This window comes from Ascaphus truei, chromosome 4 (assembly GCF_040206685.1).
Source record: "Ascaphus truei isolate aAscTru1 chromosome 4, aAscTru1.hap1, whole genome shotgun sequence".
Classification (NCBI taxonomy): Eukaryota; Metazoa; Chordata; class Amphibia; order Anura; family Ascaphidae; genus Ascaphus; species Ascaphus truei.
Window position 1 is genome coordinate 416,486,875 of NC_134486.1, and position 27,530 is coordinate 416,514,404.

At 50.1% G+C, this 27,530-nt stretch overlaps 2 protein-coding genes across 3 annotated transcripts in view; one reads left to right on the forward strand and one right to left on the reverse strand.

Annotated features, from left to right (window-relative positions):
* RSPH9 (radial spoke head component 9) overlaps window positions 1–13,483 on the forward strand; it is a 110,737-nt gene extending 97,254 nt beyond the window's left edge. Inside the window, exon 5 of the mRNA XM_075598807.1 lies at window positions 12,679–13,483. Coding sequence (XP_075454922.1) covers window positions 12,679–12,839 — 161 coding nt within the window. The 3' untranslated portion in view covers window positions 12,840–13,483. The remainder of the gene's footprint in view (window positions 1–12,678) is intronic.
* A 4,801-nt stretch (window positions 13,484–18,284) lies between these two features.
* The window catches only part of MRPS18A (mitochondrial ribosomal protein S18A), an 85,498-nt gene continuing 76,252 nt past the window's right edge, over window positions 18,285–27,530 (reverse strand). For both annotated transcript variants that reach the window (XM_075598809.1, XM_075598808.1), the window contains one exon: window positions 18,285–18,717. In XM_075598809.1, coding sequence (XP_075454924.1) covers window positions 18,573–18,717 — 145 coding nt within the window. In that variant the 3' untranslated portion in view covers window positions 18,285–18,572. The remainder of the gene's footprint in view (window positions 18,718–27,530) is intronic.

Consider the following 27,530-nt stretch of genomic DNA (forward strand, 5'->3'; position numbering starts at 1 on the left):
TCTCTCACGGTATAGCAGTCCCTGCCACGGGTGCATGCAGGATCTATCACGGTACAGCAGTCCCTGCCACGGGTAAATGCAGGATCTGCCACGCTATAGCAGTCCCTGCCACGGGTGCATGCAGGATCTCTCACGGTACAGCAGTCCCTGCCACGGGTGCATACAGGATCTCTCACGGTATAGCAGTCCCCGCCACGGGTGAATGCAGGATCTGCCACGGTATAGCAGTCCCTGCCATGGGTGCATGCAGGATCTCTCACGGTATAGCAGTCCCTGCCACGGGTGCATGCAGGATCTCTCACGGTACAGCAGTCCCTGCCACGGGTGCATGCAGGATCTCTCATGGTACAGCAGTCCCTGCCACGGGTGCATGCAGGATCTCTCACGGTATAGCAGTCCCTGCCACGGGTGCATGCAGGATCTCTCACGGTATAGCAGTCCCTGCCACGGGTGCATACAGGATATCTCACGGTACAGCAGTCCCTGCCACGGGTGCATACAGGATCTCTCACGGTATAGCAGTCCCTGCCACGGGTGAATGCAGGATCTGCCACGGTACAGCAGTCCCTGCCACGGGTGAATGCAGGATCTGCCACGGTATAGCAGTCCCTGCCACGGGTGCATGCAGGATCTCTCACGGTATAGTAGTCCCTGCCACGGGTGCATGCAGGATCTCTCACGGTACAGCAGTCCCTGCCACGGGTGCATGCAGGATCTCTCACGGTACAGCAGTCCCTGCCACGGGTGCATACAGGATCTCTCACGGTATAGTAGTCCCTGCCACAGGTGAATGCAGGATCTCTCACAGTATAGCAGTCCCTGCCACGGGTGCATACAGGATCTCTCACGGTATAGCAGTCCCTGCCACGGGTGAATGCAGGATCTGCCACGGTACAGCAGTCCCTGCCACGGGTGAATGCAGGATCTGCCACGGTATAGCAGTCCCTGCCACGGGTGCATGCAGGATCTCTCACGGTATAGTAGTCCCTGCCACGGGTGCATGCAGGATCTCTCACGGTACAGCAGTCCCTGCCACGGGTGAATGCAGGATCTGCCACGGTATAGCAGTCCCTGCCACGGGTGAATGCAGGATCTCTCACAGTATAGCAGTCCCTGCCACGGGTGCATACAGGATCTCTCACGGTATAGTAGTCCCTGCCACGGGTGCATGCAGGATCTCTCACGGTACAGCAGTCCCTGCCACGGGTGCATAGAGGATCTCTCACGGTATAGCAGTCCCTGCCACGGGTGAATGCAGGATCTCTCACGGTACAGCAGTCCCTGCCACGGGTGCATGCAGGATCTCTCACGGTACAGCAGTCCCTGCCACGGGTGCATACAGGATCTCTCACGGTATAGCAGTCCCTGCCACGGGTGCATGCAGGATCTCTCACGGTATAGCAGTCCCTGCCACGGGTGCATACAGGATCTCTCACGGTATAGTAGTCCCTGCCACGGGTGCATGCAGGATCTCTCACGGTACAGCAGTCCCTGCCACGGGTGCATACAGGATCTCTCACGGTATAGCAGTCCCTGCCACGGGTGAATGCAGGATCTCTCACGGTATAGCAGTCCCTGCCATGGGTGCATGCAGGATCTGTCACGGTATAGCAGTCCCTGCCACGGGTGAATGCAGGATCTGCCACGGTACAGCAGTCCCTGCCACGGGTGAATGCAGGATCTGCCACGGTATAGCAGTCCCTGCCACGGGTGCATGCAGGATCTCTCACGGTATAGCAGTCCCTGCCACGGGTGCATGCAGGATCTCTCACGGTACAGCAGTCCCTGCCACGGGTGCATGCAGGATCTCTCACGGTACAGCAGTCCCACGCCACGGGTGAATGCAGGATCTGCCACGGTATAGCAGTCCCTGCCACGGGTGCATGCAGGATCTCTCACGGTATAGCAGTCCCTGCCACGGGTGCATGCAGGATCTCTCACGGTACAGCAGTCCCTGCCACGGGTGCATGCAGGATCTCTCACGGTACAGCAGTCCCTGCCACGGGTGCATACAGGATCTCTCACGGTATAGCAGTCCCTGCCACGGGTGCATGCAGGATCTCTCACGGTATAGCAGTCCCTGCCATGGGTGCATACAGGATCTCTCACGGTATAGTAGTCCCTGCCACGGGTGCATGTAGGATCTCTCACGGTACAGCAGTCCCTGCCACGGGTGCATACAGGATCTCTCACGGTATAGCAGTCCCTGCCACGGGTGAATGCAGGATCTCTCACGGTATAGCAGTCCCTGCCACGGGTGCATGCAGGATCTGTCACGGTATAGCAGTCCCTGCCACGGGTGAATGCAGGATCTGCCACGGTACAGCAGTCCCTGCCACGGGTGAATGCAGGATCTGCCACGGTATAGCAGTCCCTGCCACGGGTGCATGCAGGATCTCTCACTGTATAGTAGTCCCTCCACGGGTGCATGCAGGATCTCTCACGGTACAGCAGTCCCTGCCACGGGTGAATGCAGGATCTGCCACGGTATAGCAGTCCCTGCCACGGGTGCATGCAGGATCTGCCACGGTATAGCAGTCCCTGCCACGGGTGCATGCAGGATCTGCCACGGTATAGCAGTCCCTGCCACGGGTGCATGCAGGATCTCTCACGGTATAGCAGTCCCTGCCACGGGTGCATGCAGGATCTCTCACGGTATAGCAGTCCCTGCCACGGGTGCATGCAGGATCTCTCACGGTACAGCAGTCCCTGCCACGGGTGCATGCAGGGTCTGTCACGGTATAGCAGTCCCGCCACGGGTGCATGCAGGATCTATCACGGTATAGCAGTCCCTGCCACGGGTGCATGCAGGATCTATCACGGTACAGCAGTCCCCGCCACGGGTGCATGCAGGATCTGTCACGGTATAGCAGTCCCTGCCACGGGTGCATGCAGGATCTCATGGTACAGCAGTCCCTGCCACGGGTGCATACAGGATCTCTCACGGTACAGCAGTCCCTGCCACGGGTGAATGCAGGATCTCTCACGGTATAGCAGTCCCTGCCACGGGTGCATGCAGGATCTGTCACGGTATAGCAATCCCTGCCACGGGTGAATGCAGGATCTGCCACGGTACAGCAGTCCCTGCCACGGGTGAATGCAGGATCTGCCACGGTATAGCAGTCCCTGCCACGGGTGCATGCAGGATCTCTCACAGTATAGTAGTCCCTGCCACGGGTGCATGCAGGATCTCTCACGGTACAGCAGTCCCTGCCACGGGTGAATGCAGGATCTGCCACGGTATAGCAGTCCCTGCCACGGGTGCATGCACGATCTCTCACGGTATAGCAGTCCCTGCCACGGGTGCATGCAGGATCTCTCACGGTATAGCAGTCCCTGCCACGGGTGCATACAGGATCTCTCACGGTATAGCAGTCCCTGCCACGGGTGCATGCAGGGTCTGTCACGGTATAGCAGTCCCTGCCACCGGTGCATGCAGGATCTCTCACGGTATAGTAGTCCCTGCCACGGGTGCATGCACGATCTCTCACGGTACAGCAGTCCCCGCCACGGGTGCATGCAGGATCTCTCACGGTACAGCCGTCCTTGCCACGGGTGCATGCAGGATCTCTCACGGTATAGCAGTCCCTGCCACGGGTGCATGCAGGATCTCTCACGGTATAGCAGTCCCTGCCACGGGTGCATACAGGATCTCTCACGGTATAGTAGTCCCTGCCACGGGTGCATGCAGGATCTCTCACGGTACAGCAGTCCCTGCCACGGGTGCATACAGGATCTCTCACGGTATAGCAGTCCCTGCCACGGGTGAATGCAGGATCTCTCACGGTATAGCAGTCCCTGCCATGGGTGAATGCAGGATCTGCCACGGTACAGCAGTCCCTGCCACGGGTGAATGCAGGATCTGCCACGGTATAGCAGTCCCTGCCACGGGTGAATGCAGGATCTGCCACGGTATAGCAGTCCCTGCCACGGGTGCATGCAGGATCTCTCACGGTATAGCAGTCCCTGCCACGGGTGCATGCAGGATCTCTCACGGTACAGCAGTCCCTGCCACGGGTGCATGCAGGGTCTGTCACGGTATAGCAGTCCCTGCCACCGGTGCATGCAGGATCTCTCACGGTATAGTAGTCCCTGCCACGGGTGCATGCACGATCTCTCACGGTATAGCAGTCCCTGCCACGGGTGCATGCAGGATCTATCATGGTACAGCAGTCCCTGCCACGGGTAAATGCAGGATCTGCCACGCTATAGCAGTCCCTGCCACGGGTGCATGCAGGATCTCTCACGGTACAGCAGTCCCTGCCACGGGTGCATACAGGATCTCTCACGGTATAGCAGTCCCCGCCACGGGTGAATGCAGGATCTGCCACGGTATAGCAGTCCCTGCCATGGGTGCATGCAGGATCTCTCACGGTATAGCAGTCCCTGCCACGGGTGCATGCAGGATCTCTCACGGTACAGCAGTCCCTGCCACGGGTGCATGCAGGATCTCTCACGGTACAGCAGTCCCTGCCACGGGTGCATGCAGGATCTCTCACGGTATAGCAGTCCCTGCCACGGGTGCATGCAGGATCTCTCACGGTATAGCAGTCCCTGCCACGGGTGCATACAGGATATCTCACGGTATAGTAGTCCCTGCCACGGGTGCATTCAGGATCTCTCACGGTACAGCAGTCCCTGCCACGGGTGCATACAGGATCTCTCACGGTATAGTAGTCCCTGCCACAGGTGAATGCAGGATCTCTCACAGTATAGCAGTCCCTGCCACGGGTGCATACAGGATCTCTCACGGTATAGCAGTCCCTGCCACGGGTGAATGCAGGATCTGCCACGGTACAGCAGTCCCTGCCACGGGTGAATGCAGGATCTGCCACGGTATAGCAGTCCCTGCCACGGGTGCATGCAGGATCTCTTACGGTATAGTAGTCCCTGCCATGGGTGCATGCAGGATCTCTCACGGTACAGCAGTCCCTGCCACGGGTGAATGCAGGATCTCTCACGGTACAGCAGTCCCTACCACGGGTGAATGCAGGATCTGCCACGGTATAGCAGTCCCTGCCACGGGTGAATGCAGGATCTCTCACAGTATAGCAGTCCCTGCCACGGGTGCATACAGGATCTCTCACGGTATAGCAGTCCCTGCCACGGGTGAATGCAGGATCTGCCACGGTATAGCAGTCCCTGCCACGGGTGCATGCAGGATCTCTCACGGTACAGCAGTCCCCGCCATGGGTGCATGCAGGATCTCTCACGGTATAGTAGTCCCTGCCACGGGTGCATGCAGGATCTCTCACGGTACAGCAGTCCCTGCCACGGGTGAATGCAGGATCTGCCACGGTATAGCAGTCCCTGCCACGGGTGCATGCAGGATCTCTCACGGTACAGCAGTCCCCGCCACGGGTGCATACAGGATCTCTCATGGTATAGCAGTCCCTGCCACGGGTGCATGCAGGATCTCTCACGGTACAGCAGTCCCTGCCACGGGTGCATACAGGATCTCTCACGGTATAGCAGTCCCTGCCACGGTGCATGCAGGATCTCACTGTACAGCAGTCCCTGCCACGGGTGAATGCAGGATCTGCCACGGTATAGCAGTCCCTGCCACGGGTGCATGCAGGATCTCTCACGGTATTGCAGTCCCTGCCACGGGTGCATACAGGATCTCTCACGGTATAGCAGTCCCCGCCACGGGTGAATGCAGGATCTGCCACGGTATAGCAGTCCCTGCCACGGGTGCATGCAGGATCTCTCACGGTATAGCAGTCCCTGCCACGGGTGCATGCAGGATCTCTCACGGTATAGCAGTCCCTGCCACGGGTGCATGCAGGATCTCTCACGGTACAGCAGTCCCTGCCACGGGTGCATGCAGGATCTCTCACGGTACAGCAGTCCCACGCCACGGGTGAATGCAGGATCTGCCACGGTATAGCAGTCCCTGCCACGGGTGCATGCAGGATCTCTCACGGTATAGCAGTCCCTGCCACGGGTGCATGCAGGATCTCTCACGGTACAGCAGTCCCTGCCACGGGTGCATGCAGGATCTCTCACGGTACAGCAGTCCCTGCCACGGGTGCATACAGGATCTCTCACGGTATAGCAGTCCCTGCCACGGGTGCATGCAGGATCTCTCACGGTATAGCAGTCCCTGCCACGGGTGCATACAGGATCTCTCAAGGTATAGTAGTCCCTGCCACGGGTGCATGCAGGATCTCTCACGGTACAGCAGTCCCTGCCACGGGTGCATACAGGATCTCTCACGGTATAGCAGTCCCTGCCACGGGTGAATGCGGGATCTGCCACGGTACAGCAGTCCCTGCCACGGGTGAATGCAGGATCTGCCACGGTATAGCAGTCCCTGCCACGGGTGCATGCAGGATCTCTCACGGTATAGCAGTCCCTGCCACGGGTGCATGCAGGATCTCTCACGGTACAGCAGTCCCTGCCACGGGTGCATGCAGGATCTCTCACGGTACAGCAGTCCCACGCCACGGGTGAATGCAGGATCTGCCACGGTATAGCAGTCCCTGCCACGGGTGCATGCAGGATCTCTCACGGTATAGCAGTCCCTGCCACGGGTGCATGCAGGATCTCTCACGGTACAGCAGTCCCTGCCACGGGTGCATGCAGGATCTCTCACGGTACAGCAGTCCCTGCCACGGGTGCATACAGGATCTCTCACGGTATAGCAGTCCCTGCCACGGGTGCATGCAGGATCTCTCACGGTATAGCAGTCCCTGCCATGGGTGCATACAGGATCTCTCACGGTATAGTAGTCCCTGCCACTGGTGCATGCAGGATCTCTCACGGTACAGCAGTCCCTGCCACGGGTGCATACAGGATCTCTCACGGTATAGCAGTCCCTGCCACGGGTGAATGCAGGATCTCTCACGGTATAGCAGTCCCTGCCACGGGTGCATGCAGGATCTGTCACGGTATAGCAGTCCCTGCCACGGGTGAATGCAGGATCTGCCACGGTACAGCAGTCCCTGCCACGGGTGAATGCAGGATCTGCCACGGTATAGCAGTCCCTGCCACGGGTGCATGCAGGATCTCTCACTGTATAGTAGTCCCTCCACGGGTGCATGCAGGATCTCTCACGGTACAGCAGTCCCTGCCACGGGTGAATGCAGGATCTGCCACGGTATAGCAGTCCCTGCCACGGGTGCATGCAGGATCTCTCACGGTATAGCAGTCCCTGCCACGGGTGCATGCAGGATCTCTCACGGTACAGCAGTCCCCGCCACGGGTGCATACAGGATCTCTCACGGTATAGCAGTCCCCGCCACGGGTGCATGCAGGATCTCTCACGGTACAGCAGTCCCTGCCACGGTGCATGCAGGATCTCTCACGGTATAGCAGTCCCCGCCACGGGTGCATACAGGATCTCTCACGGTATAACAGTCCCCGCCATGGGTGCATTCAGGATCTCTCACTGTACAGCAGTCCCTGCCACGGGTGAATGCAGGATCTGCCACGGTATAGCAGTCCCTGCCACGGGTGCATGCAGGATCTGCCACGGTATAGCAGTCCCTGCCACGGGTGCATGCAGGATCTCTCACGGTATAGCAGTCCCTGCCACGGGTGCATGCAGGATCTCTCACGGTATAGCAGTCCCTGCCACGGGTGCATGCAGGATCTCTCACGGTACAGCAGTCCCTGCCACGGGTGCATGCAGGGTCTGTCACGGTATAGCAGTCCCTGCCACCGGTGCATGCAGGATCTCTCACGGTATAGTAGTCCCTGCCACGGGTGCATGCAGGATCTGTCACGGTATAGCAGTCCCTGCCACGGGTGCATGCAGGATCTATCACGGTATAGCAGTCCCTGCCACGGGTGGATACAGGATCTCTCACGGTATAGCAGTCCCTGCCACGGGTGAATGCAGGATCTCTCACGGTATAGCAGTCCCTGCCACGGGTGCATGCAGGATCTCTCACGGTACAGCAGTCCCTGCCACAGGTGAATGCAGGATTTGCCACGGTATAGCAGTCCCTGCCACGGGTGCATGCAGGATCTCTCACGGTATAGCAGTCCCTGCCACGGGTGCATGCAGGATCTCTCACGGTGTAGCAGTCCCTGCCACGGGTGCATACAGGATCTCTCACGGTACAGCAGTCCCTGCCACGGGTGCATGCAGGATCTGCCACGGTATAGCAGTCCCTGCCACGGGTGCATGCAGGATCTATCACGGTATAGCAGTCCCCGCCACGGGTGCATGCAGGATCTATCACGGTATAGCAGTCCCTGCCACGGGTGCATGCAGGATCTATCACGGTACAGCAGTCCCCGCCACGGGTGCATGCAGGATCTGTCACGGTATAGCAGTCCCTGCCACGGGTGCATGCAGGATCTCATGGTACAGCAGTCCCTGCCACGGGTGCATGCAGGATCTCTCACGGTACAGCAGTCCCTGCCACGGGTGCATGCAGGATCTCTCACGGTACAGCAGTCCCTGCCACGGGTGCATGCAGGGTCTCTCACGGTACAGCAGTCCCTGCCACGGGTGCATACAGGATCTCTCACGGTACAGTAGTCCCTGCCACGGGTGCATGCAGGATCTCTCACGGTACAGCAGTCCCTGCCACGGGTGCATGCAGGATCTCTCACGGTACAGCAGTCCCTGCCACGGGTGCATGCAGGGTCTCTCATGGTATAGCAGTCCCTGCCACGGGTGCATGCAGGATCTCTCACGGTATGCAGTCCATGCCACGGGTGCATGCAGGATCTCTCATGGTATAGCAGTCCCCGCCACGGGTGCATGCAGGATCTCTCACGGTATGCAGTCCATGCCACGGGTGCATGCAGGATCTCTCATGGTATAGCAGTCCCTTCCACGGGTGCATGCAGAATGGAACTTGTTTGTAGTAAAATAGGGATAATACATCTTTTGATCCATCTTGTATAAACACCTTTGTTTGTTCACCAAAGACCATTGGGGTGTCTGGATTCTCCCTCTTTTTTTCATTTATAGTACAGTTCAGAGATGCAACATTTCAGCCCACAGTGGGCCTGTCCTGCAAGGGGATTCACTTCTTTAAATTGCCTTACTCAGAATTGTGTCATCAAACCTGTATTGTGAGTAACATTGGGGTAGTATTATCTACAAGAGAGTGAGATTTGTACAAGAGCTGGGAGACGGCTCCATTTAAAGAGAGCACATCATGTTATAAAAGCTTACAGTCAAAAGATAACAACATCCCTTTACACAGGGATATATTTTTGGGGGGATATGATTTTGTTTCCAAAAAGGCTTGTGTGTGTGAGCCCCAACCATCAGTCTTCCAGATGCGAAACTGGGTCACGGTACTGCTCCAGAGTTATGAAAAATGAATCCTATTGAAAGCATTCTTTCCATAGCACTGGGACGGAAGGAATCTGTTGCAGGCGCTGGGCTCCCATTTTGCAGCTGTGAGACTTGTATAAATAGACCTCTCATTCTGAAAGACATTAACAATAGTTATTGATGTGAGGAGCAGTTAATGATTGATTATGACAATGGCATTGTAGTCAAACTACAAGGGACAGCCCCCCCTAGCTGCAATGTGATATACAGATGTGGCAGACAGATGCACTGCATTAACGCTATATATATATATAACCCACACGTTATCTCATTCCCATTGAAAACCATGGGAACGCGTGCGGGCTCTCCTTAACGCACGCGTTCCTCTTCACGTTTTTTGCATGGAATTGAAGCATGGGGGTCTTTGGCGCTGAACTGTGTTCATTTCCGTTCCGGGACCCGCTGCTTCGAGATACTTACCTCCGTAAGGGGCGCCGGTAGCAGCTCTGGATGGGCTATCGAGGTGGCAGCTTTAACCCTTTGCGGTCCAATTAATTTTCACTAACTGCGTCAGTAGGTCTAATTTCATTTTCGAAATAAAAACCACATGCAGCTCAACCCCGTTATTGCGCACACTGACTGCGCACACTGACTGCGCACACTGACAGCGCACACTGACTGCGCACACTGACTGCGCACACTGACTGCGCACACTGACTGCGCACACTGACTGCGCACACTGACTGCGCACACTGACTGCGCACACTGACTGCGCACTGCGCACACTGACTGCGCACTGCGCACACTGACTGCGCACTGCGCACACTCACAGCGCACTGCGCACACTCACAGCGCACTGCGCACACTCACAGCGCACTGCGCACACTCACAGCGCACTGCGCACACTCACAGCGCACTGCGCACACTCACAGCGCACTGCGCACACTCACAGCACACTGCACACACTCACACACTCACAGCACACTGCACACACTCACACGCACACTGCACACACTCACACGCACACTGCACACACGCACACTGCACACTGCACACTGCACACTGCACACACTCACTGCACACACTCACACACTCACAGCACACTGCACACACTCACACTCACACGCACACTGCACACTGCACACACTCACACGCACACTGCACACACTCACACGCACACTGCACACACTCACACGCACACTGCACACACGCACACTGCACACTGCACACTGCACACTGCACACACTCACTGCACACACTCACACACTCACAGCACACTGCACACACTCACACTCACACGCACACTGCACACTGCACACACTCACACGCACACTGCACACACTCACTGCACACACTCACACACTCACAGCACACTGCACACACTCAAACTGCTGATGGGGATCGGTGCCGGGGTGGGGGGAGGGGGGGCAGTGAGGCTGCTGGAGTGCGTGGCTGCTGATGGGGATCGTGCCGGGAAGGGGGGTGGTTGGGTCAGTGCGACTGCTGGGAGAAGTACAAAGGGAATGCTGGGGAATTCCGACATTGGACCGCAAGTACTAAAATATTTTGTCGGATGTATTCCGACATAGGACCGCAAAGGGTTAAAGCTCCCGTGTCACGCGGGCCAATACGAACCCGCGATGTCATCCCTTGCAGCTTCATATTGGCCCGCGTAACCTGGAGCTGCTACCGGCGCCCCCAACGGAAGTATCTCGGGAAGCAGAGGGTCCCCAGAGCTGAAATCAATGGGGTTCAGCTCCTAAGACCCCCTGCTTTTGGGGAGTGTAAGCTTCTTTAATGCATGCATCAACGGGTGCAATAAAGTCTGCTACATCTGTAGTACCACTGAAGGCCACTGATTACATCCCACTTAAATTAGAGCTATGTAGCCAGGTCACCCTTTGCCCCCTGCGACCTCCCAGGGAGCCTCCGTGGCCAACACCGATGTCGGGTACTGCCGGAGGCCAGCGGCAGACCCGACGGCCATTCCGGAGGGTGGGGGCCGAGGAGGGAGCAGCGCCTCTTCTCCGCGAGCGGGCCGGTTGCCGGGGACGCGATCGGACCGTCGCTAAGGCCGCGGTCGCGTCTCTAAGGTCCTGGCGGCCGGCGAAGAGGGCGCCGCCATTACCCAGCAAATCGCGCATGCGCAAGGGAGTCCTGCGAGTGTAGGAACAGGCCAGGGAGATCGCGCATGCGCGAGAGGGGGACAACAAAGCCCGCGAAGCCCTAGCCTACCAGGGAAGGCTCTTGAAGAGGACTACAAGTCCCATGAGCCCCAGTAGCACCCCCGTGACGCCAGGGAGCCAATAGGGCTGAAGAATCTCCCAGGAGAGGAGATTGATACATTTCGCGGGCAGAGAGCACATTGGCAGTTGGTGACTGGAGCAGCTAGGGGAAGGAGGTAGGGTGCAGAAGTCAGTGACTCTCTGCACTAGGCCAGTAATTCCCCTAGGCCCAAGATAGCCCTGAGTCACACTAGTTGAGTGTTGTAGGGGCAGGCCCTAGGTTAGGGACCCTGCCCCATTAGCTATTCGCTAGTTAGGGATCCAGGGGACGCTGTGTTTCCCGCCACGAGGCTTGGGCTCAAGCCCTAACCTTAAAGAGAGCTGGACTATCTTCACGGAGGCCGAGCAAGCAGTGACTGCGGCCTGCTGGCAGCAGACAGATCCTCGCCAAGGTACAGACGGTGCGGAGCTGCGGTGATATTATCCACGCCGGAATTCACCCCACGCGTACGAGGATATCCCGGCGGATCCAACCCCAGTGGTATAGCAGCACCCGTGGCTGGAGCCCGGGCAGGTAACCTACAAACTCACGTGCACCAACAAGGCCTATCACCAGACATAGTGGCTGCGCAGTCACACACACACATTGGTATATGACTTGGGAGTGCGAGACATTGGGTTGGGGTTACTGGACACAGGGTGGGATCACACTTTGGAAGGTTAGCGTCCGCCGTGACGCATAGGTTAGCGTCCAGCGAGACGCCGTAGTCAGGTTGCCCTTAGCGAGGGACACCTGTTGTTATGTGTTGATGTTGTATTCCTTCTATGCATGGTAGTAAAGGTATTAGTCATTATCAATTCCGTTGTACGTGGTTATTGATTGTCCTGCGAGGAACCACTCCCCCTCTGGTGGGAGCCATCGCAGGTGGAGGCGCTGCACCTATTGTAAGTGGTTGTCCATAGTATTGTAATTGCCCCAGGTTCCCCGTGGGGGAAGCTCAGCCCTCCTGTGAGCCAACAGGTAACGCACCACACACACCTATGGTAACACCGTATGTTTCTCCGCTCCCACCGTATAATCTGCGATCGGGGGGGGGGGAAACCCGTTACAGCTATTACTATTCCTACTTACAGTATCAAAGATATGGACAAGAAAAGTGTCCTCACTTCTCCTGACTCTCTCTCCCTCTCTTCCTCTCTCCTTCACAGGTTCGTGGAGCCTGCAGTTTGAGCAGGGAAACAGTGTTCTTGTCCTGCGCAGCCTGCTCTGGTTAGGAATGACTTTCTACCACCGACCGCTCACCCCACAACACGGTTACATCTACATCGGGACCGGGGAGCGCAACATGGATCTTCCATTCATGATCTAAACACCGCCACTTGCTGTGAGGCGCCTTCCCTCGCCGCTGAAAGATGACGGGGGCTTATATATCGAGCAGTGTTGATGTTAAAGTTTATTTTGTATCCGTGCATTAGGCTCGTCTTGCTGCCTACTCGCCCACGTTTCTGATTTGTGGAGTTATGTAGATTAATAAATTACAGGAAACATGGGTTAGATCAGGGGCGCTTAACTCCAGTCCCCCCTCCCCACCCCAGGTCAGATTATCAGGATATCCCTGCTTCAGCACAGGTGGATCAATCAGAGGCTCAGTCAGAGAAGAATGAGTCTCTGATTGAGCCACCTGTGCTGAAGCAGGGATATCATGAAAACCTGACCTGGTTGGGGGCTGGGCTTGAGGACTGCAGTTGAGAGCCCTGGGTTAGAGCTGCAAAAATTCTGGTATCTGGGGCCATATTTGTTTCTTCCCATATTCCCTGGGTGTGCGGTAATGGCTGACGCTGCACTAAGTGTTTTGTATCTTAATCAGGATTTGTGTTTCTTACATGACACAAACTACATGGAGACCCTTGGTAGGTAGCAGCCCCCTGTATGTTTTTCTGGCATTCACACATCGATGTGAATTACTAATGTAAAAGGTTCATCAATAAAAAGAAATAAAATCAGTTTTTAAGAGCTGGCGTTCAGTTGTATTTTGACATCCCAGCTTCCTTACGCAGAGACCTAATCTGTGACCTGATCCAGAAGGGAAATATCAGGAAGAGACGATGTGAAGGAAGAAATCTAAAGTCTTACCGCCACGGTACAGTTACATAGGAGGTGAGGGTAAAAAAAGACGTTCATCGAGTTCAACATATGCTAAATGTAAATGACAGATACTTTATCCTATATCCGCACTTACAGTATATTGATACAGAGGAAGGAAAACATACAACCCCAGTGTTATATCATCCAATGATGTCTCATAAGGGGAAAAATACATTCTTTCCTGACTCCAAGAATTGGATTAATCCCTAGGTCAGCGCCCTCCCCATGTTTACTTATTTTTAGAAAGGTATACAGGGATATAACAAATGAGATGTCCAACCTTTTTTTTTTAACATATCTGTTGTATCTGCCATCATAGTCTCCATGGGTAATGAATTCCACATTGTAACTGCCCTTACTGTAAAGAACCCTTTCCTTTGTACTGCCCGTGGGATGCATAGTTCTTTTGAAAGCTCCTTGTATTGTCCCTGAATATATTTGTATATAGTTATATAGTTATCATATCCCCTCTTAGACGCCTCTTTTCTAATGTAAACAAATCTAATTTAGCTAGTCTCTCCTCATAACTCAGATTATCCATCCCTTTTTATGGAACTAGAGAAAGTGCAGAGATGAGCCACCAGATTAATAAGGTATTTTTAAGGCGTGCTCCCCAAAATTGTACTCCATATTCAAGGTGAGGTCTTACTAATGCTTTGTAAAGGGGCATTATTATGTTTACTTCCCTTCCATCCATTGCCTGTTTAATGCAAGATAAGATCTTGTTTGCCTTTGCAGCTACTGCATGACTTTGGGCACTATTGCTTAACCTGCTTTCTACAAGCACTCCTAAATCCTTCTCCATCAAGGATTCCCCTAATTTAACCCCATTAAATTTGTAAATTGCCTGGATGTTCTTGTTTCCTAAATGCATAACCTCACATTTATCTGTATTAAACCTCATCTGCCATTTACCTGCCCACGTTTCCAGTCTCTCCAAGTCCTTCTGAAGAGAAATTGCATCCTGCTCTGATTCTACTACCTTACACAATTTAGTGTCACCAGCAAAGATGGAGACTTTGCTCACTATGCCAACCTCAAGGTCATTAATAAATAAGTTAAAAATCAGGGGTCCCTGTACGATCCCTGAGATTTTCCACTCACGACTTTAGCCCAACCTGAAAAAGTTCAATTTATTTCAACTCTATGTTGTCTGTCCTTCCACCAGTTTTAAATCCAGGTGCAAATATTTTAACCGAGTCCAATTCGCTTTATTTTTTACACTAACTTCTTGCATGGAACCGTATCAAAAGCCTTTGCAGAATCTAAGTAGACCACATCAACTGCTTTAACCTGGTCTAAATTCCTACTTACCTCCTCAAAGACACTAATAAGGTTAGTTTGGCATGATCTATCCTTCATAAATCCATGCTATTACTAATAATTTTGTTTTCCATTAGGTATTCCTGAATATTATCTCGTATTAAACCTTCAAGTAGCTTCCCCACTATTGAAGTCAGGCTTACAGGTCTGTAATTCCCTGGTTGTGATCTAGCTCCCTTTTTAAATATAGGCACCACATCTGCTTTACACCAATCTTGTGGTACTGAGCCTGTGGAAATTAAGTCCTTGAATATTAAATGTAATGGTTCGGCTATTACTGAACTTAACTCCTTGAGAACTCTTGGATGTATGCCATCGGGGCCAGGTGCCTTATTTACTTTAATTTTACCAAGCTGCCTACGAACTCCTTCCTCAATTAACCAATTGTTCATTAATATGGAGGTTGTGGCTTCCTCCTGCGGCACTACTATTGAACTTGATTCTTCCCTGGTAAACACAGAGGCAAAGCATTTGTTTAATACCTCTGCTTTTTCATTATCTCCAATAATCTGTATGCCAATCTCACACTGAAAGGGTCCTATATTTTCTTTTTAAAGTACTAAAATAACTTTTTAGAGTTAATCTTACCTTCTATTATAATCCTTTTTTCATTATCCATTTTTGCTCATTTGATTGCCCTTTTGCAACATTTGTTACATTCCTTTTAATTCTGATACGATGTCGCCGTCCCTTCTGACTTAAAGAATCGACTGTAAAGCCTGCCTCTTCTTGTCCATTTCCTCCCCTACCTGTTTATTTAGCCACATTTGTTTAGACATTTCTTTTATACTTCGTGTATACACTTGGGTAATAAGCGTGCTTTTCTAACAATGTTTTAAAGACTGCCCATTTATCTTCCACATTTTTCCCTGCAAAAACATCATCCCAATGTATTACTTGTAGATTAGACCTCAATGTATTAACATCTGCGTTTCTAAAGTTTAAGGTCTTTGTTGAACCCAAGAAATCTGTTTTTTGTTTATAATGTATTTCAAATCAGACCATGTTATGATCACTGTTACCCAAATGTTCCCTGAGTTCAATATGTATTATCACTTCTACATTGTTTGATATTACCAAATCCAGTACTGCCCCTCTCCTGGTTGGTTCCTCAATCATTTGGGTAATTTTATTGTCTTTAAGCACCCACAAAATCCTGTTTCCTTTTTTTGCAATGCTAATCTCATTGCCCCGTCTATGTCTGGATAATTAAAATCCCCCATTATGCAAACATGACCCAGTTTTGATGCCTTCTCCATTTGCAAAAGTATTGTAGCTTCCTCAATCTCACAGATATTTGGTGGTTTATAGCATATTCCCACAAACATTTTCTTTGTACTTTTACCTCCTTTGCTAATTTCTGAACTTCTTCCTCAGTGACATTCTGCACATAGTACAATGGGGAACAGAGGTATGTATATTACAAAAACATGAAGTTACATACAGGTGAGGACAAACATGCACAAACAGGTACAAAGAGGTAATGAGGACTCTGCCCATGAGAGGGAATGAGGGACAATGATGAAACAGTGGCTCAGGTTAGAATATGGTCCAGTCTGACAGCTGAAGGTTTTTTTTTTTTTTGGGGGGGGGGGGGGGGGTGTTACATAGGATGGGTGGTCCTGTCACACAGCTGGTCCCAATGGGGTTGGATGTTGGGTATGTTGAGTAGGCTTACTTGAAAAGGTGCGTTTTCTTGGAGTTTGTAAACATCTGAAAGCTGGGGAGAGCTGGCTGATTTTATGTGGTAGGAAATTCATTTGTAAATCATTACTAAGGCTTTGCATTTCTAGAGGCCCTGGGAAGTAAGTGTAGGGATACGCGTAGTGGAGCTGGGAGGGCGGTAGATTAATCTAGCAGCAGCATTTTGGTCGGATTAGCGTTCGGAGAGTCGGACAAGGTGAATGCAAATTACGAGCAGGTTGCAATAATCTAGGTGGAACATGATGAGCGAGTGGATTCAGATTTTAGCTGCATCGAGAGTGCCGAAAAGGGTGTACGTTGGCGATATTTCGGAGGAGATGGCAGGACTTTGTGAGGGGCTGACTGCGAGGTCAGAGTCAAGGTTGATCCCAAGGGAGTAGCCATTGCAGTGAGTACACATTTTAATTGTGTTTGTGTAGCAATTACTCAGCTGACTTGGTGCATGTGCGCACACGCGCCCAGAGTAGCATCATTTTTACAAAGACCATATTACTAAGACAATGTTAGTATCTGCCATTCATTTACTGGCGGTCAGCAAACCCATGCTGCAATATAAAGGTATACGATTGTGAATTCCCAGTTCTCCCCAAAAAGAGGGCTCTCGTAGATATGAGGAAGATCCTGGGAAATATGTCAAATAATTTCATTTAACACATGTAACATGCAAGGAAATAATGCTGAGTGGACATCAATGCAGTGAATATTGAAAAGGATCAGACATCACAGCAAATGTTCTATATACAAATCAGGTTTCACTGATTAGCCTGTGTCTATGCATTTGCTTTTTTGTGCAGTGTGCCTCCTCTTTTAGTGGCAATGGACATGAAAGGGTTTGCACACGGGTGAGGAATAATAACACATCAGTCTGATACGTGCAGTGTCCGGAGTAACCACCTATGTCAAAAACCCACTTCGTTGGCGAGCAGAAAACGAAAAATGTTGAAAATAATGGAGATACTTATTCTTCGGCTAGCTCATCTGCTGAACAATAATAGATGCATTTGAAATTAATCGAGGTACAAACTCGCCCCACACATAAGCATATTGTGATTTGTAACATGTCAACAGGAGAACTTACAGTACCCGAAGCATGTTACACGGGAATGTGCCAAAATTAAAATGTATGTAAAAACACTTTTTAATGCCAGAACACTCCCCTTGCTCGGAGGCAACAAATTATGCTCCAGTAGCAAGTACTTTACATTTGGCACAACCACAAGATGAAACAAATTGCAGTATGACACGGCACACTCTTCTTTGCCCTATTACACAGACCCTATAGACAGGTCGCATTCCACATGTGCTCCGAGAAAAGCAATGCCTTAGACAGCTATTTTGAACACATCTGTTCCTGAAAGCACCCCTTCTACCCTTCCCTTTAAGAAGTTGGTTCACCTAGAATCTGTTTGCAGTTCTCTTTGTTTATGCGCTGGTCTCTGTTCTGTGAAATTCAAAACAAGGGATTGCTGTAGTTTTGTGTCGCTGAACATAAGCAAATAGAAATGCAAATGGTAGCGGTAAAATCCAGTCCTTTTGGCATCGTGGATATCAGGAACATATGATTTAATATTCAATACAAGGAGAGATCTGTCAAACTTGCTGCCCAATTAGCAGCTCTAACAAAAAGCACACAACACAGTGAGAAAGGAAATGGATTTGTTGGATGGGTGTGTGTAACCATGTCTTTATTATGTTCGAGTTTGCACCACTTCTCTGCCCCACTGGCTTTGAGTAGGCTAATAACAAACTGCAATGTAAAACATTGGTCAGGACCTTCCTTATGCTTCCTTGAAATTACATGGAGGACAGAAATGCACACACCGTCTAAAATATGTTCGTGCCATGATAGGGATATGTGGTCTCTGCCGAAATCCTGGGTGTCCTCCTGACCCCTCTGCTGGGAAGACCCGAGTGCTCGGCCGGTCCCACCTCAGTGTTTGATATAGAGGGGTTTCTTCCCATAGCGCACGTTGTTCTTCAGGATGGGGTCTCCCACTGGCATTCGCACCTTGCTCCACTTCAACCCCTTCTTAAGAATGGGCTTCATGGAGGACACGGACCATCGGGTCAGGTACCTGGGAGAGAGGGAGACAAGAACAGGCTGAAGTTTAAGTGGTAAGGCGCTTGCATGGAGGAGAGCACAGCATGGCTGACAACATATTCGCTTGGGGCCCTGGTATACGCCTTTGAGCCACAGAAGTCCTTTGAATCCCAGTGTCAGCGTTTCACAACTGCAAGCTCGGCGTCTCAGGCACCAGAACTTATTGTGGCTGCTTTGCAGGAAAGGAACCCGAGGTGCTGGTTCAGACACCTCTAGGCTGGACCCCCACCCTCTCTCTGTTGGCAGAAGGCCTGGGCCCTGCCAGTATGGGAGTGAGGTGGGGATTGAACAAAAGGTCTGTTTCCAAAAGTCACGTGATTTTAAAATTAAATAGCTTTCAAAAGACAGTGCTGTTCACCACGTGCAAAACAGCCCCGTATCCATAAAAGAAAACGATCCCACCATCCATCCCGTTTATTTTAACAGGATCAACATTTCAGTACTTTTTTTTTTTTTTTTCAACTTTATGTTTTATTCAGTTTTCATACATACATCAGTTATAAAACATAGTATAGCATGGGTCAACTTATTTGCTGTATGTACTGCCACTTCAATTCACAAATAAACACTACACAAAGACTCAGGGGGGGGGACACATTAGGGAAGAGAGGGGGCGGGATGGGGAAGGGGGGACCCCCTCTGCCACGTCTACTGGATCTGCCATGAGCCACTGCTTTTCCAGACCTCTCGGACTCCTCGTGCGCCCTTGCTAACCACTTGATCTGAGGCCGCATTTGTCCCTATCAGTCATGCCCGTCCCTGTGTTGCGATTACTGCCATTCGTTGAAGGAGAACTCACCTTGCGCTATCACAGCCAAATGGTGGCATTGCTCACCCCCGTGATGTCGGTTTGCGCCAGCCACGGAAACCAGACTTTTTGAAAATTTGAGCCAGTGTCATTGACCAAACTTGTCAATTTCTCCATCTGGCAGACGAACCAAATTCTGTTTCGAATCTTATCTATCAATGGAGTCGTGTTTTGTTTCCACAATGCCGCTGTCTCACACCTCATTGCTGTCGCAAAATGGGCGACTAGTTTATTTTCTGCTCTCGACAGGCCCTCCAGTGGTTTATTTAATAGAAATAACCAGGGATCCAGAGGAATTTCGAGGCCCCAAATCCTCTTTAGCCAATCCTGTATTTGTTCCCAGATCGGGCGCAACTGAGGGCAAGAAAACAGCATGTGCAACAAGTCCCCAGGCTCTCCACATTGTCTACGGCACAAGGGGGAGTAACCTGGTACAAATTTAGATAGCCTAACCGGGGTGAGGTACCACCTCATTAGAACTTTATATGAGTTCTCCTTCAATGTCGTGCAGATTGAGGTTCTTGCTACCGCTTCAAAGATTTCTAACCAGTCCTCGTCCTCTAATATTTCTCCCAGATCCCTCTCCCATTGTGTCATGTAGTCAAGTCTCTGTCTGCTGCCCTCTCCAGGATCGATCACTTCCTTATACAATCTAGAGATAAGTCCCCTTGGTGCGTGCCCACGTGCACAGAGCGTTTCAAAATTAGTCACTTTAGGACGGTTGGTGTGTTTGGTATAAAATGCCCGGATCTGGAGGTATCTAAAGAATTCTGTGTTCGGAATGCCTTTATCTGACAATCTGCGTGAATGTCTGAATAGTGATTCTGCCCTCCAGATCCTTCAACCTCCCGTACCCACTCTGTTTCCAGAGTAAAAAGTGTCCCTCGTCCATCCCCGGAGCAAAATCAGGGTTTCCAAATAGTGGGGTCATCAGTGAGTTCCTTGTGGTCAGTGCGCATTTAAATTTGGTGGCTTCCCAGACTGCAAATGAGTTGATCATTGAGGACAGCGGTCTCGAGATCTGCTTTAATCTAAGTTTTGGGTACCAAATCAGATTCTGAATTTCTAGTGGGGCACAGATATCTCTCTCAAGCTCCACCCACCTACGTAGTTTCGGGTCTGTGTGCCAGTAAATAATTTGGGTCAATTGTGCCGCTCTATAGTATGAGAACAAGCAAGGTACCACTAGTCCGCCTGCAGTTTTGGGACTCACTAATGTTTTTGCTGGTATCCTAGCTTTTTTGTTTTTCCAAATAAATTTAAAGATCTGGGCCTGCATGTCCTTGAAGTCTGCCCTCTCTAAAGGTATGGGGAGTGTCTGAAAAAGATATAGTAGTCTGGGGAGAAGGTTCATCTTTACGCTATAAATTCTTCCAATCCAGGAGATACCATACGTCGCCCACTCCTTCAGCTCCTTTCTCAGAGATTGCAAGAGTTTAGGGTAGTTTGCCTTATATACCAACTTAACCTCCTTTGTGAGATTAACTCCTAGGTATTTAATCGTTTTTGGTTGCCAATTCAAGTTGAAGTTAATCTCTATTAGTTTTTCTGTGTCTTTTGGAAGATTTAGGTTTAGAGCTTCCGATTTTGCTTGGTTTATTTTAAACCCTGAGATCGTATTAAACTTTTCCAGGAGGTCAAAGAGGTTCGGTAGAGAGACCAGGGGCCTAGACAGTGTCAATATAACATCATCCGCATATAATGCGGTCTTGTACTCCTGAGAGCGAATTTGAATTCCTGTGATATCTTTATTACTCCGGATGTGAGCTGCAAGTGGTTCCATGCATAGGGCGAACAACAAGGGCGAGAGTGGGCAGCCCTGTCTTGTACCACTTTTAATTGTCAGTGCGCCTGACAGGGGCCTGACAGGAACCCCTGATGGATTACCCGCGCTGTCGGATTAGTGTACAGCGCTTTGATTGCCCAAGATACCGTGTCCCCCATTCCAAACGCTGCAAGCGTGGCATCCAGGTAGGGCCAGTCAATTCTATCAAAGGCTTTTTCGGCATCTAGGCTTAATATGATGCCCGGGATGTTATTGGCATTAATATAGTCAATGGTATCTACTATTCTTCTAGTATTATCGGCCGCTTGCCTCCCTGTGATAAAACCAACTTGATCCGGGTGAATCAGCCTAGGAAGAATTGAACTCAATCTATTGGCCATTAATTTGGAATATATTTTGATATCTGAGTTAATTAATGAGATCGGCATGTAGCTTGGACAATTGGTGGGATCTTTGCCCTGTTTATGAATCACCGAGATGGACGCCTGCAGCATCATGTCTGAAAAGGACCCCCCTGCTAGGATATGGTTAAACATCCGTAATAAGTGCGGGGACAGAATCCCTATATATTTTTATAATATAGATTCGAAAAACCGTCTGGGCCCGGAGCTTTTGCAGGTTTAAGGTTTGAAACTACATCTAGCAGTTCTTCCGCTGTGAACTCTCTTCCTAGAAACTCTCGCTCCAACCTCGTTATCTTTGGCAAACCCGAGTCCGCTAAAAAAATTTCTAAAGCTTTACTCGTTTTATTGTTATGCCTCACCTTCTGCCCATCGTATAATCTTTCATAATATGCTCTAAACTCCTCAACTATGTGTTTGGGATTAGCCGTCAAGTCTCCCGTTCTAGTTTTAATCGAGTGTATTGTGTAGTTTTGTTGTTTGTTGCGAATTTTCCTAGCTAGCATGGTGTCTGGCTTGTTCGATTTTTCGAAAAATTTCCTCTTTGTCCAACTCAGTGTTATTTCAGCCTGGGAAGTAAGGAGTAGGTTAAGTGCTATCCTTACATCCTTCAACTCCTTTAATGTCTCTGTAGAGGGAGAGGGGGTTGGTCTGGTATTAAAGGGGTTGCACCCCATATGGCCACCCCCTGACCTCACCAGGGAGGCAAGGGGTTAACTGGACTGCGGTCCAGGAAGGTGGTTTACACCTTGTCATGTCATGAAAATGTATGTTCCCGTTCACATGTTTCATTATAATCCTGTATTTTAAAGATGTTTTAAAGTGCATTTCTGTATCTCCAGTTCTGGAGGTCGCAGAAAGTTGATATTTGGCCAATATGTGGAGTCACTGTAGGCATTAAAAACTGGCAAATTTAGACCCACTGAGCCCACCAGAATGGAACTTATTAATATGTGTAGATATTAAAGTATATATATGGTATTTTGGATCTGATCTGAAAAATGCAGACTCCATCTGCTAGGCTAATAGGTCATGAAGGGCAGCCGGCTGATTGAACCTAAGCACCGTGATCAAAAGTTAACTGCCTGATTGTTTACATCAAGTACTAATCAACAGATCAAGTACTAATCAACAGACTGCCACTCTAATTGTTACCTGAGGGTGGAGAATCATCAAACTGGAGTGGTTTGTAAGTGTTATGGCTACACCTACAAACAATGCAGATACTTCATTTGATAGACTGGTCGTTGCCCCTGATTTAATTATGGGGCTACCCATAGAGTCCCAGTACACATGGGCTAATTAGCTGGGGGGCATGGGTTAATGTGTGTCTCCACGTTAGGGATTGGATACAGATAATTGTTCACCAATAGTCTGTATTCAATGTTAAGAATAGGGTTACACAGGTATATAAACTGTGTCAACCCTACAGTTTTGAGTTCTTCTTCTGATACCATCTTCAATGTCACCGGATTGCTGGAGAATTGCTAGCTGATACTTCTCCATCCCCCAACCCTAAGTAAGTGTTACCTTCTTGTCTGTTAATTGTACTATATTGCTGTGTTCACCTTTTTAAGGAATAAATTATATTTTATTATATCTAAGCCTCGTTCAGTTCAACCCAGATATTTGGTGTTCATTATATCTTGTCATATTTACCGTGACAGTCCCCTTTCTACCAGTTCGGGTATGCAGTATAGAGAGTTCGTGGAGCTTCTCTCGCAACTGATTGGTTTTTAGCTTTCTTGCTATGTTGATCAGAGCCCCTCTCATTGTGGCCTTGTGAGCCTCCCAAAGAGTAATATGGGACTCCACACTGCCTGTGTTTGCCTTGAAAAATTGTGCTATCTCCTTCTTAATTTTTTGTGCTACCTCTGGGGTCTTGAGTAAGGATTCATTGAGTTTCCAATTTGCTCCCGGGCTGGCCAGCTTAATTTGAAAGCACCTCAGCTCAATTGGTGCATGATCTGACCATGAAATATCATGGATTCCCGTATAGGAGATCTGTGGGACCAGTCTATTGGATACAAAAAAGTAATCGATCCTACTGTAGCTGTCGTGCGGGTGTGAGTAGAATGTGTAACCTCGTTCTCCAGGGTGCAGTTCCCTCCATATATCCACCAATACATTTTCGCTAAGTCCCTGGCGAAGTGCTGTCACCCCTATAGACCTGTCTCTATGTCCCTGTTGAGTTCTATCCAGGTTCGTGTCCAACCTTTTGTTAAAGTCACCCGCCAGCACTATATTTCCGTCCGCCACCTTATTGAACAGTTCAAAGAATGAACGGAAGAATTGTGGATCATTTTCACAAGGGGCGTAGACTGATGCAAGGGTTAACTTACTGCTATGAACCTGCCCTGTCAAGATAAGAAATCTTCCCTCCGCATCCCTTTTGATTTTATCTACTTGGAATGGGAAGCTGTTGTGGAACAGTATCGCTACCCCTTTTCTTTTTTCCTTAGCGGATGCTAGAGAGAACTGGCAGAAGTGGCATTTCAGTCCATTTAAAGGACCTTTCTCAAGATGGACCTATCTATTGACCCTGTGAGTGCCCGATTTCTACATTTCTATATGCTATTTACTTTCAGTGCATTGCCCATTGGATACATGAATGCCGCTTCTACACCCCCCCCCCTATACACCCCACACTAAAGTGATGCTGGCTCTTAGTCCAGAGATAGAACCAAAACACCATGGGAACGTTGGCCTTGAGGCCCTAGCTATGAGATCAGCGAGGGCACGGCTACTCCTGTGCACTGCTGATGTTTTTTCTCATCCTCCTATCCCCCATGGTATATGGGTTCTGTGCTTTACCATTAAAAAGACTCCAAGTGTGAAGCCAGCACAGTTCTTTGTTGCCTTCTTTGGTCCATATCAATCCAGGATATGTCCTTTTGGAGATGAAAACCCCGAGAACTGGACACATTACTTCAAGTGATGTTTCAACAATTACATGAATGACTACCTGCTTTCTAATTGCTCTCTCTACATAGCCTAAGATCCTGCTCCCCATCCCTCCTGCACGTCTAACTTCTCCCCTATGTACTTATTGATATGGAAACGAGTGACCCAGCCTCAAAATAAGACTGATCAAAAACTGCTCACAGTAAAGTTAAACCTGTTCCGTTCCCAAAGGTCAACACTTCTGGTCCCATGGCTGGCCAGCATTGTAATGTTAGCTGGAATACCGTATAACAGTATGTATGTATGTCTATTTATATAGCGCCATTAATGTACATAGCGCTTCACAGCAGTAATACACGTGACATTTGTATTATTTGTTTTTTAGATAATTAACAGGTCATGGGAATAAGTGCTTCAGACATAAAAGTAACATTTCGGAAGAGGAGTCCCTGCTCCGAGGAGCTTACAATTGAATTGGTATGTAGGAAGAACGTACAGAGACAGTAGGAGGGCGTTCTGGTAAGTGCGTCTGCAGGGGGCCAAGCTTTATGGATCACGTGTATAGTATTAGCCACGGTTCTACTCATGCTTCTTTAAGCAAGTGTGTCTTAAGGTGGGTCTTAAAGGTGGATAGAGAGGGTGCTAGTCAGTTATTGAGGAAAAGGGCACTCAAGAGGTGTGGGGCAGTCAGTGAGAAAGGTTTAAGGTGGGAGAGGGCTTTAGATACCAAGGGGGTAGAGAAAAGACATCCATGAGCAGAACGCAAGAGTCTGGATGCTGCAAAGCGAGAAATTAGGGCTGGGATGTAAGGAGGGGCAGAAGAGTGTAAAGCTTTAAAAGTGAGGAGGAGAATTGAGTGTGAGATGCGGGATTTGATAGGAAGCCAGGAGAGGGATTTCAGCAGGGGAGACGCCGAGACAGATTTAGGAAAGAGTAGAGTGATTCTGGCAGCAGCGTTTAGGATAGATTGTAGGGGAGACAGGTGAGAGGCAGGAAGGCCAGACAACAGGAGGTTACAGTAATCAAGACGGGAGGGAATGAGGGCCTGAGTCAGAGTTTTAGCAGTCGAGCAACAGAGGAAAGGCCTCTTTCTTTTTTTTGTAATATTGCGGAGGAAAAAGCAACAGGTTTTAGAAACGGTTGAGTGTGACCCCTAGGCAGCGTGTTTGGACTAATGGGTGAATGATAGTACTTCCAACAGTAATGTGGAAGGAGGTAGTAGGGCCAGGTTTGGGAGGAAGTATAAGGAGCTCTGTTTTTGCCATGTTAAGTTTAAGTCGGCGAGGGCCATCCAGGATGATATAGCAGAGAGACATTCAGAAACTTTGGTCTGTACAGCAGGTGTAAGGTCAGTGGTTGAAAAGTAAATTTGTGTGTCGTCAGCATAGAGGTGATATTTAAACTAAAGAGATGTGATTAGGTCACCTAGAGAAAGTGTGTACAGAGAAAAGAGAAGAGGTCCCAGGACAGAGCCCTGGGGTACCGCCACAGAGAGATTGATAGAGGAGGAGGTGTTAGCAGAAGAGATGCTGGAAGTACGATGGGAGAGGTAGGATGAGATCCAGGATAGAACTTTGTTCCGAATACCAAGAGTATGGAGAATGTGAAGGAGAAAAGGGTGGTCCACGCTGTCAAATGCTGCAGTGAGGTCGAGTAATTTGAGCACAGTGTAATGACCTCTGTCTTTGGCAGCATGGAGGTCGTCAGTTATTTTAGTGAGGGCTGTTTCAGTGGAGTGATCAGTGTGGAAGCCAAATTGTAGAGGGTCTAGGAGAGAATGGGTGTTGAGAAAGTGGAACAACGAGAGAATACAAGACGTTCAAGGAGTTTAGAGGCAAAAGGCAGGAGGGAGACAGGTCGTTAGTTAGAAAGACAGATAGGGTCAAGCTTTCTGTTTTTGAGTAATGGTATAACGGTTCAAAGGAGGAGGGAAATGTACCAGAGTAGAGGGAGGAGTTAAAAATGTGTGTGAGCGTAGGGGTTATAGTAGGAGCAAGAGGTTTTAGGAGATGGGAGGGAATAGGTCAAGAGGGCAGGTGGTAGAGGAAGAAGAGGAGATCAGCAGTGACACATCCTCCTCTGAGACAGCGGAAAAGGAGTAAAGAAAGGCAGGAAGAGAGTTAGGAAGCGTTGTAGGATGGGAGGAGGAAACAGAGGGGGTGTCCGGATATATGGATTCCACCTTTTCCTTAAAATAGTCATCAAAGTCCTGAGGGGAGATGGAGGAAGCAGAAGAGACAGCTGAGGGTGGTTGAGTCAAAGACAGAGAAGAGTCGGCGTGGGTTAGACTTGTGCGTGTTGATTAGTGAAGAAAAGTAGGTATGTTTAGCCTGAGAGAGGGCAGAGTTAAAACAGGATAGCTTAAATTTGTAGTGAAGGAAGTCTGTGAGAGTATGAGATTTCCTCCAGAGGCGTTCAGAGGAACGAGTGGAGGAACGCAGCATGCACGTGTGGGAATTTAGCCAGGGTCTGGGGAGAGAAAGAAGGAGAGACAGGATTCAAAGTGAGAGAGAAAGGCAGAAGGGGGATGAGTAGAGATAGGTGGGCGATAGATGACCGACACGTGAACAGCGAGAGGCGAGAAGATCTGGACAGTGTGAACCTCAAAGGAGGGAAAAGCAAGAGAGGGGGGAATAGGAAGGGCACGGTAACGACAGAGAGAGGAGAGCAGGAGCCCCACGCCTCCACCCCTGCCATCAGGGCGGCGGAGTGTGGGAGAAAGAAAGGCCATCATAAGAGAGGGCAGCTTCCAGTGCAGAGTCAGACTGAGTGAGCCAGGTCTCAGTTATAGCAAATAGGAGCAGAGAGAGAGAAAGAAGTCATGCACAGAGAGGCACTTGTTAGAAAGGGAGCGAGCAATCCTGGGCAAGCAATCCGGGGTATACGAG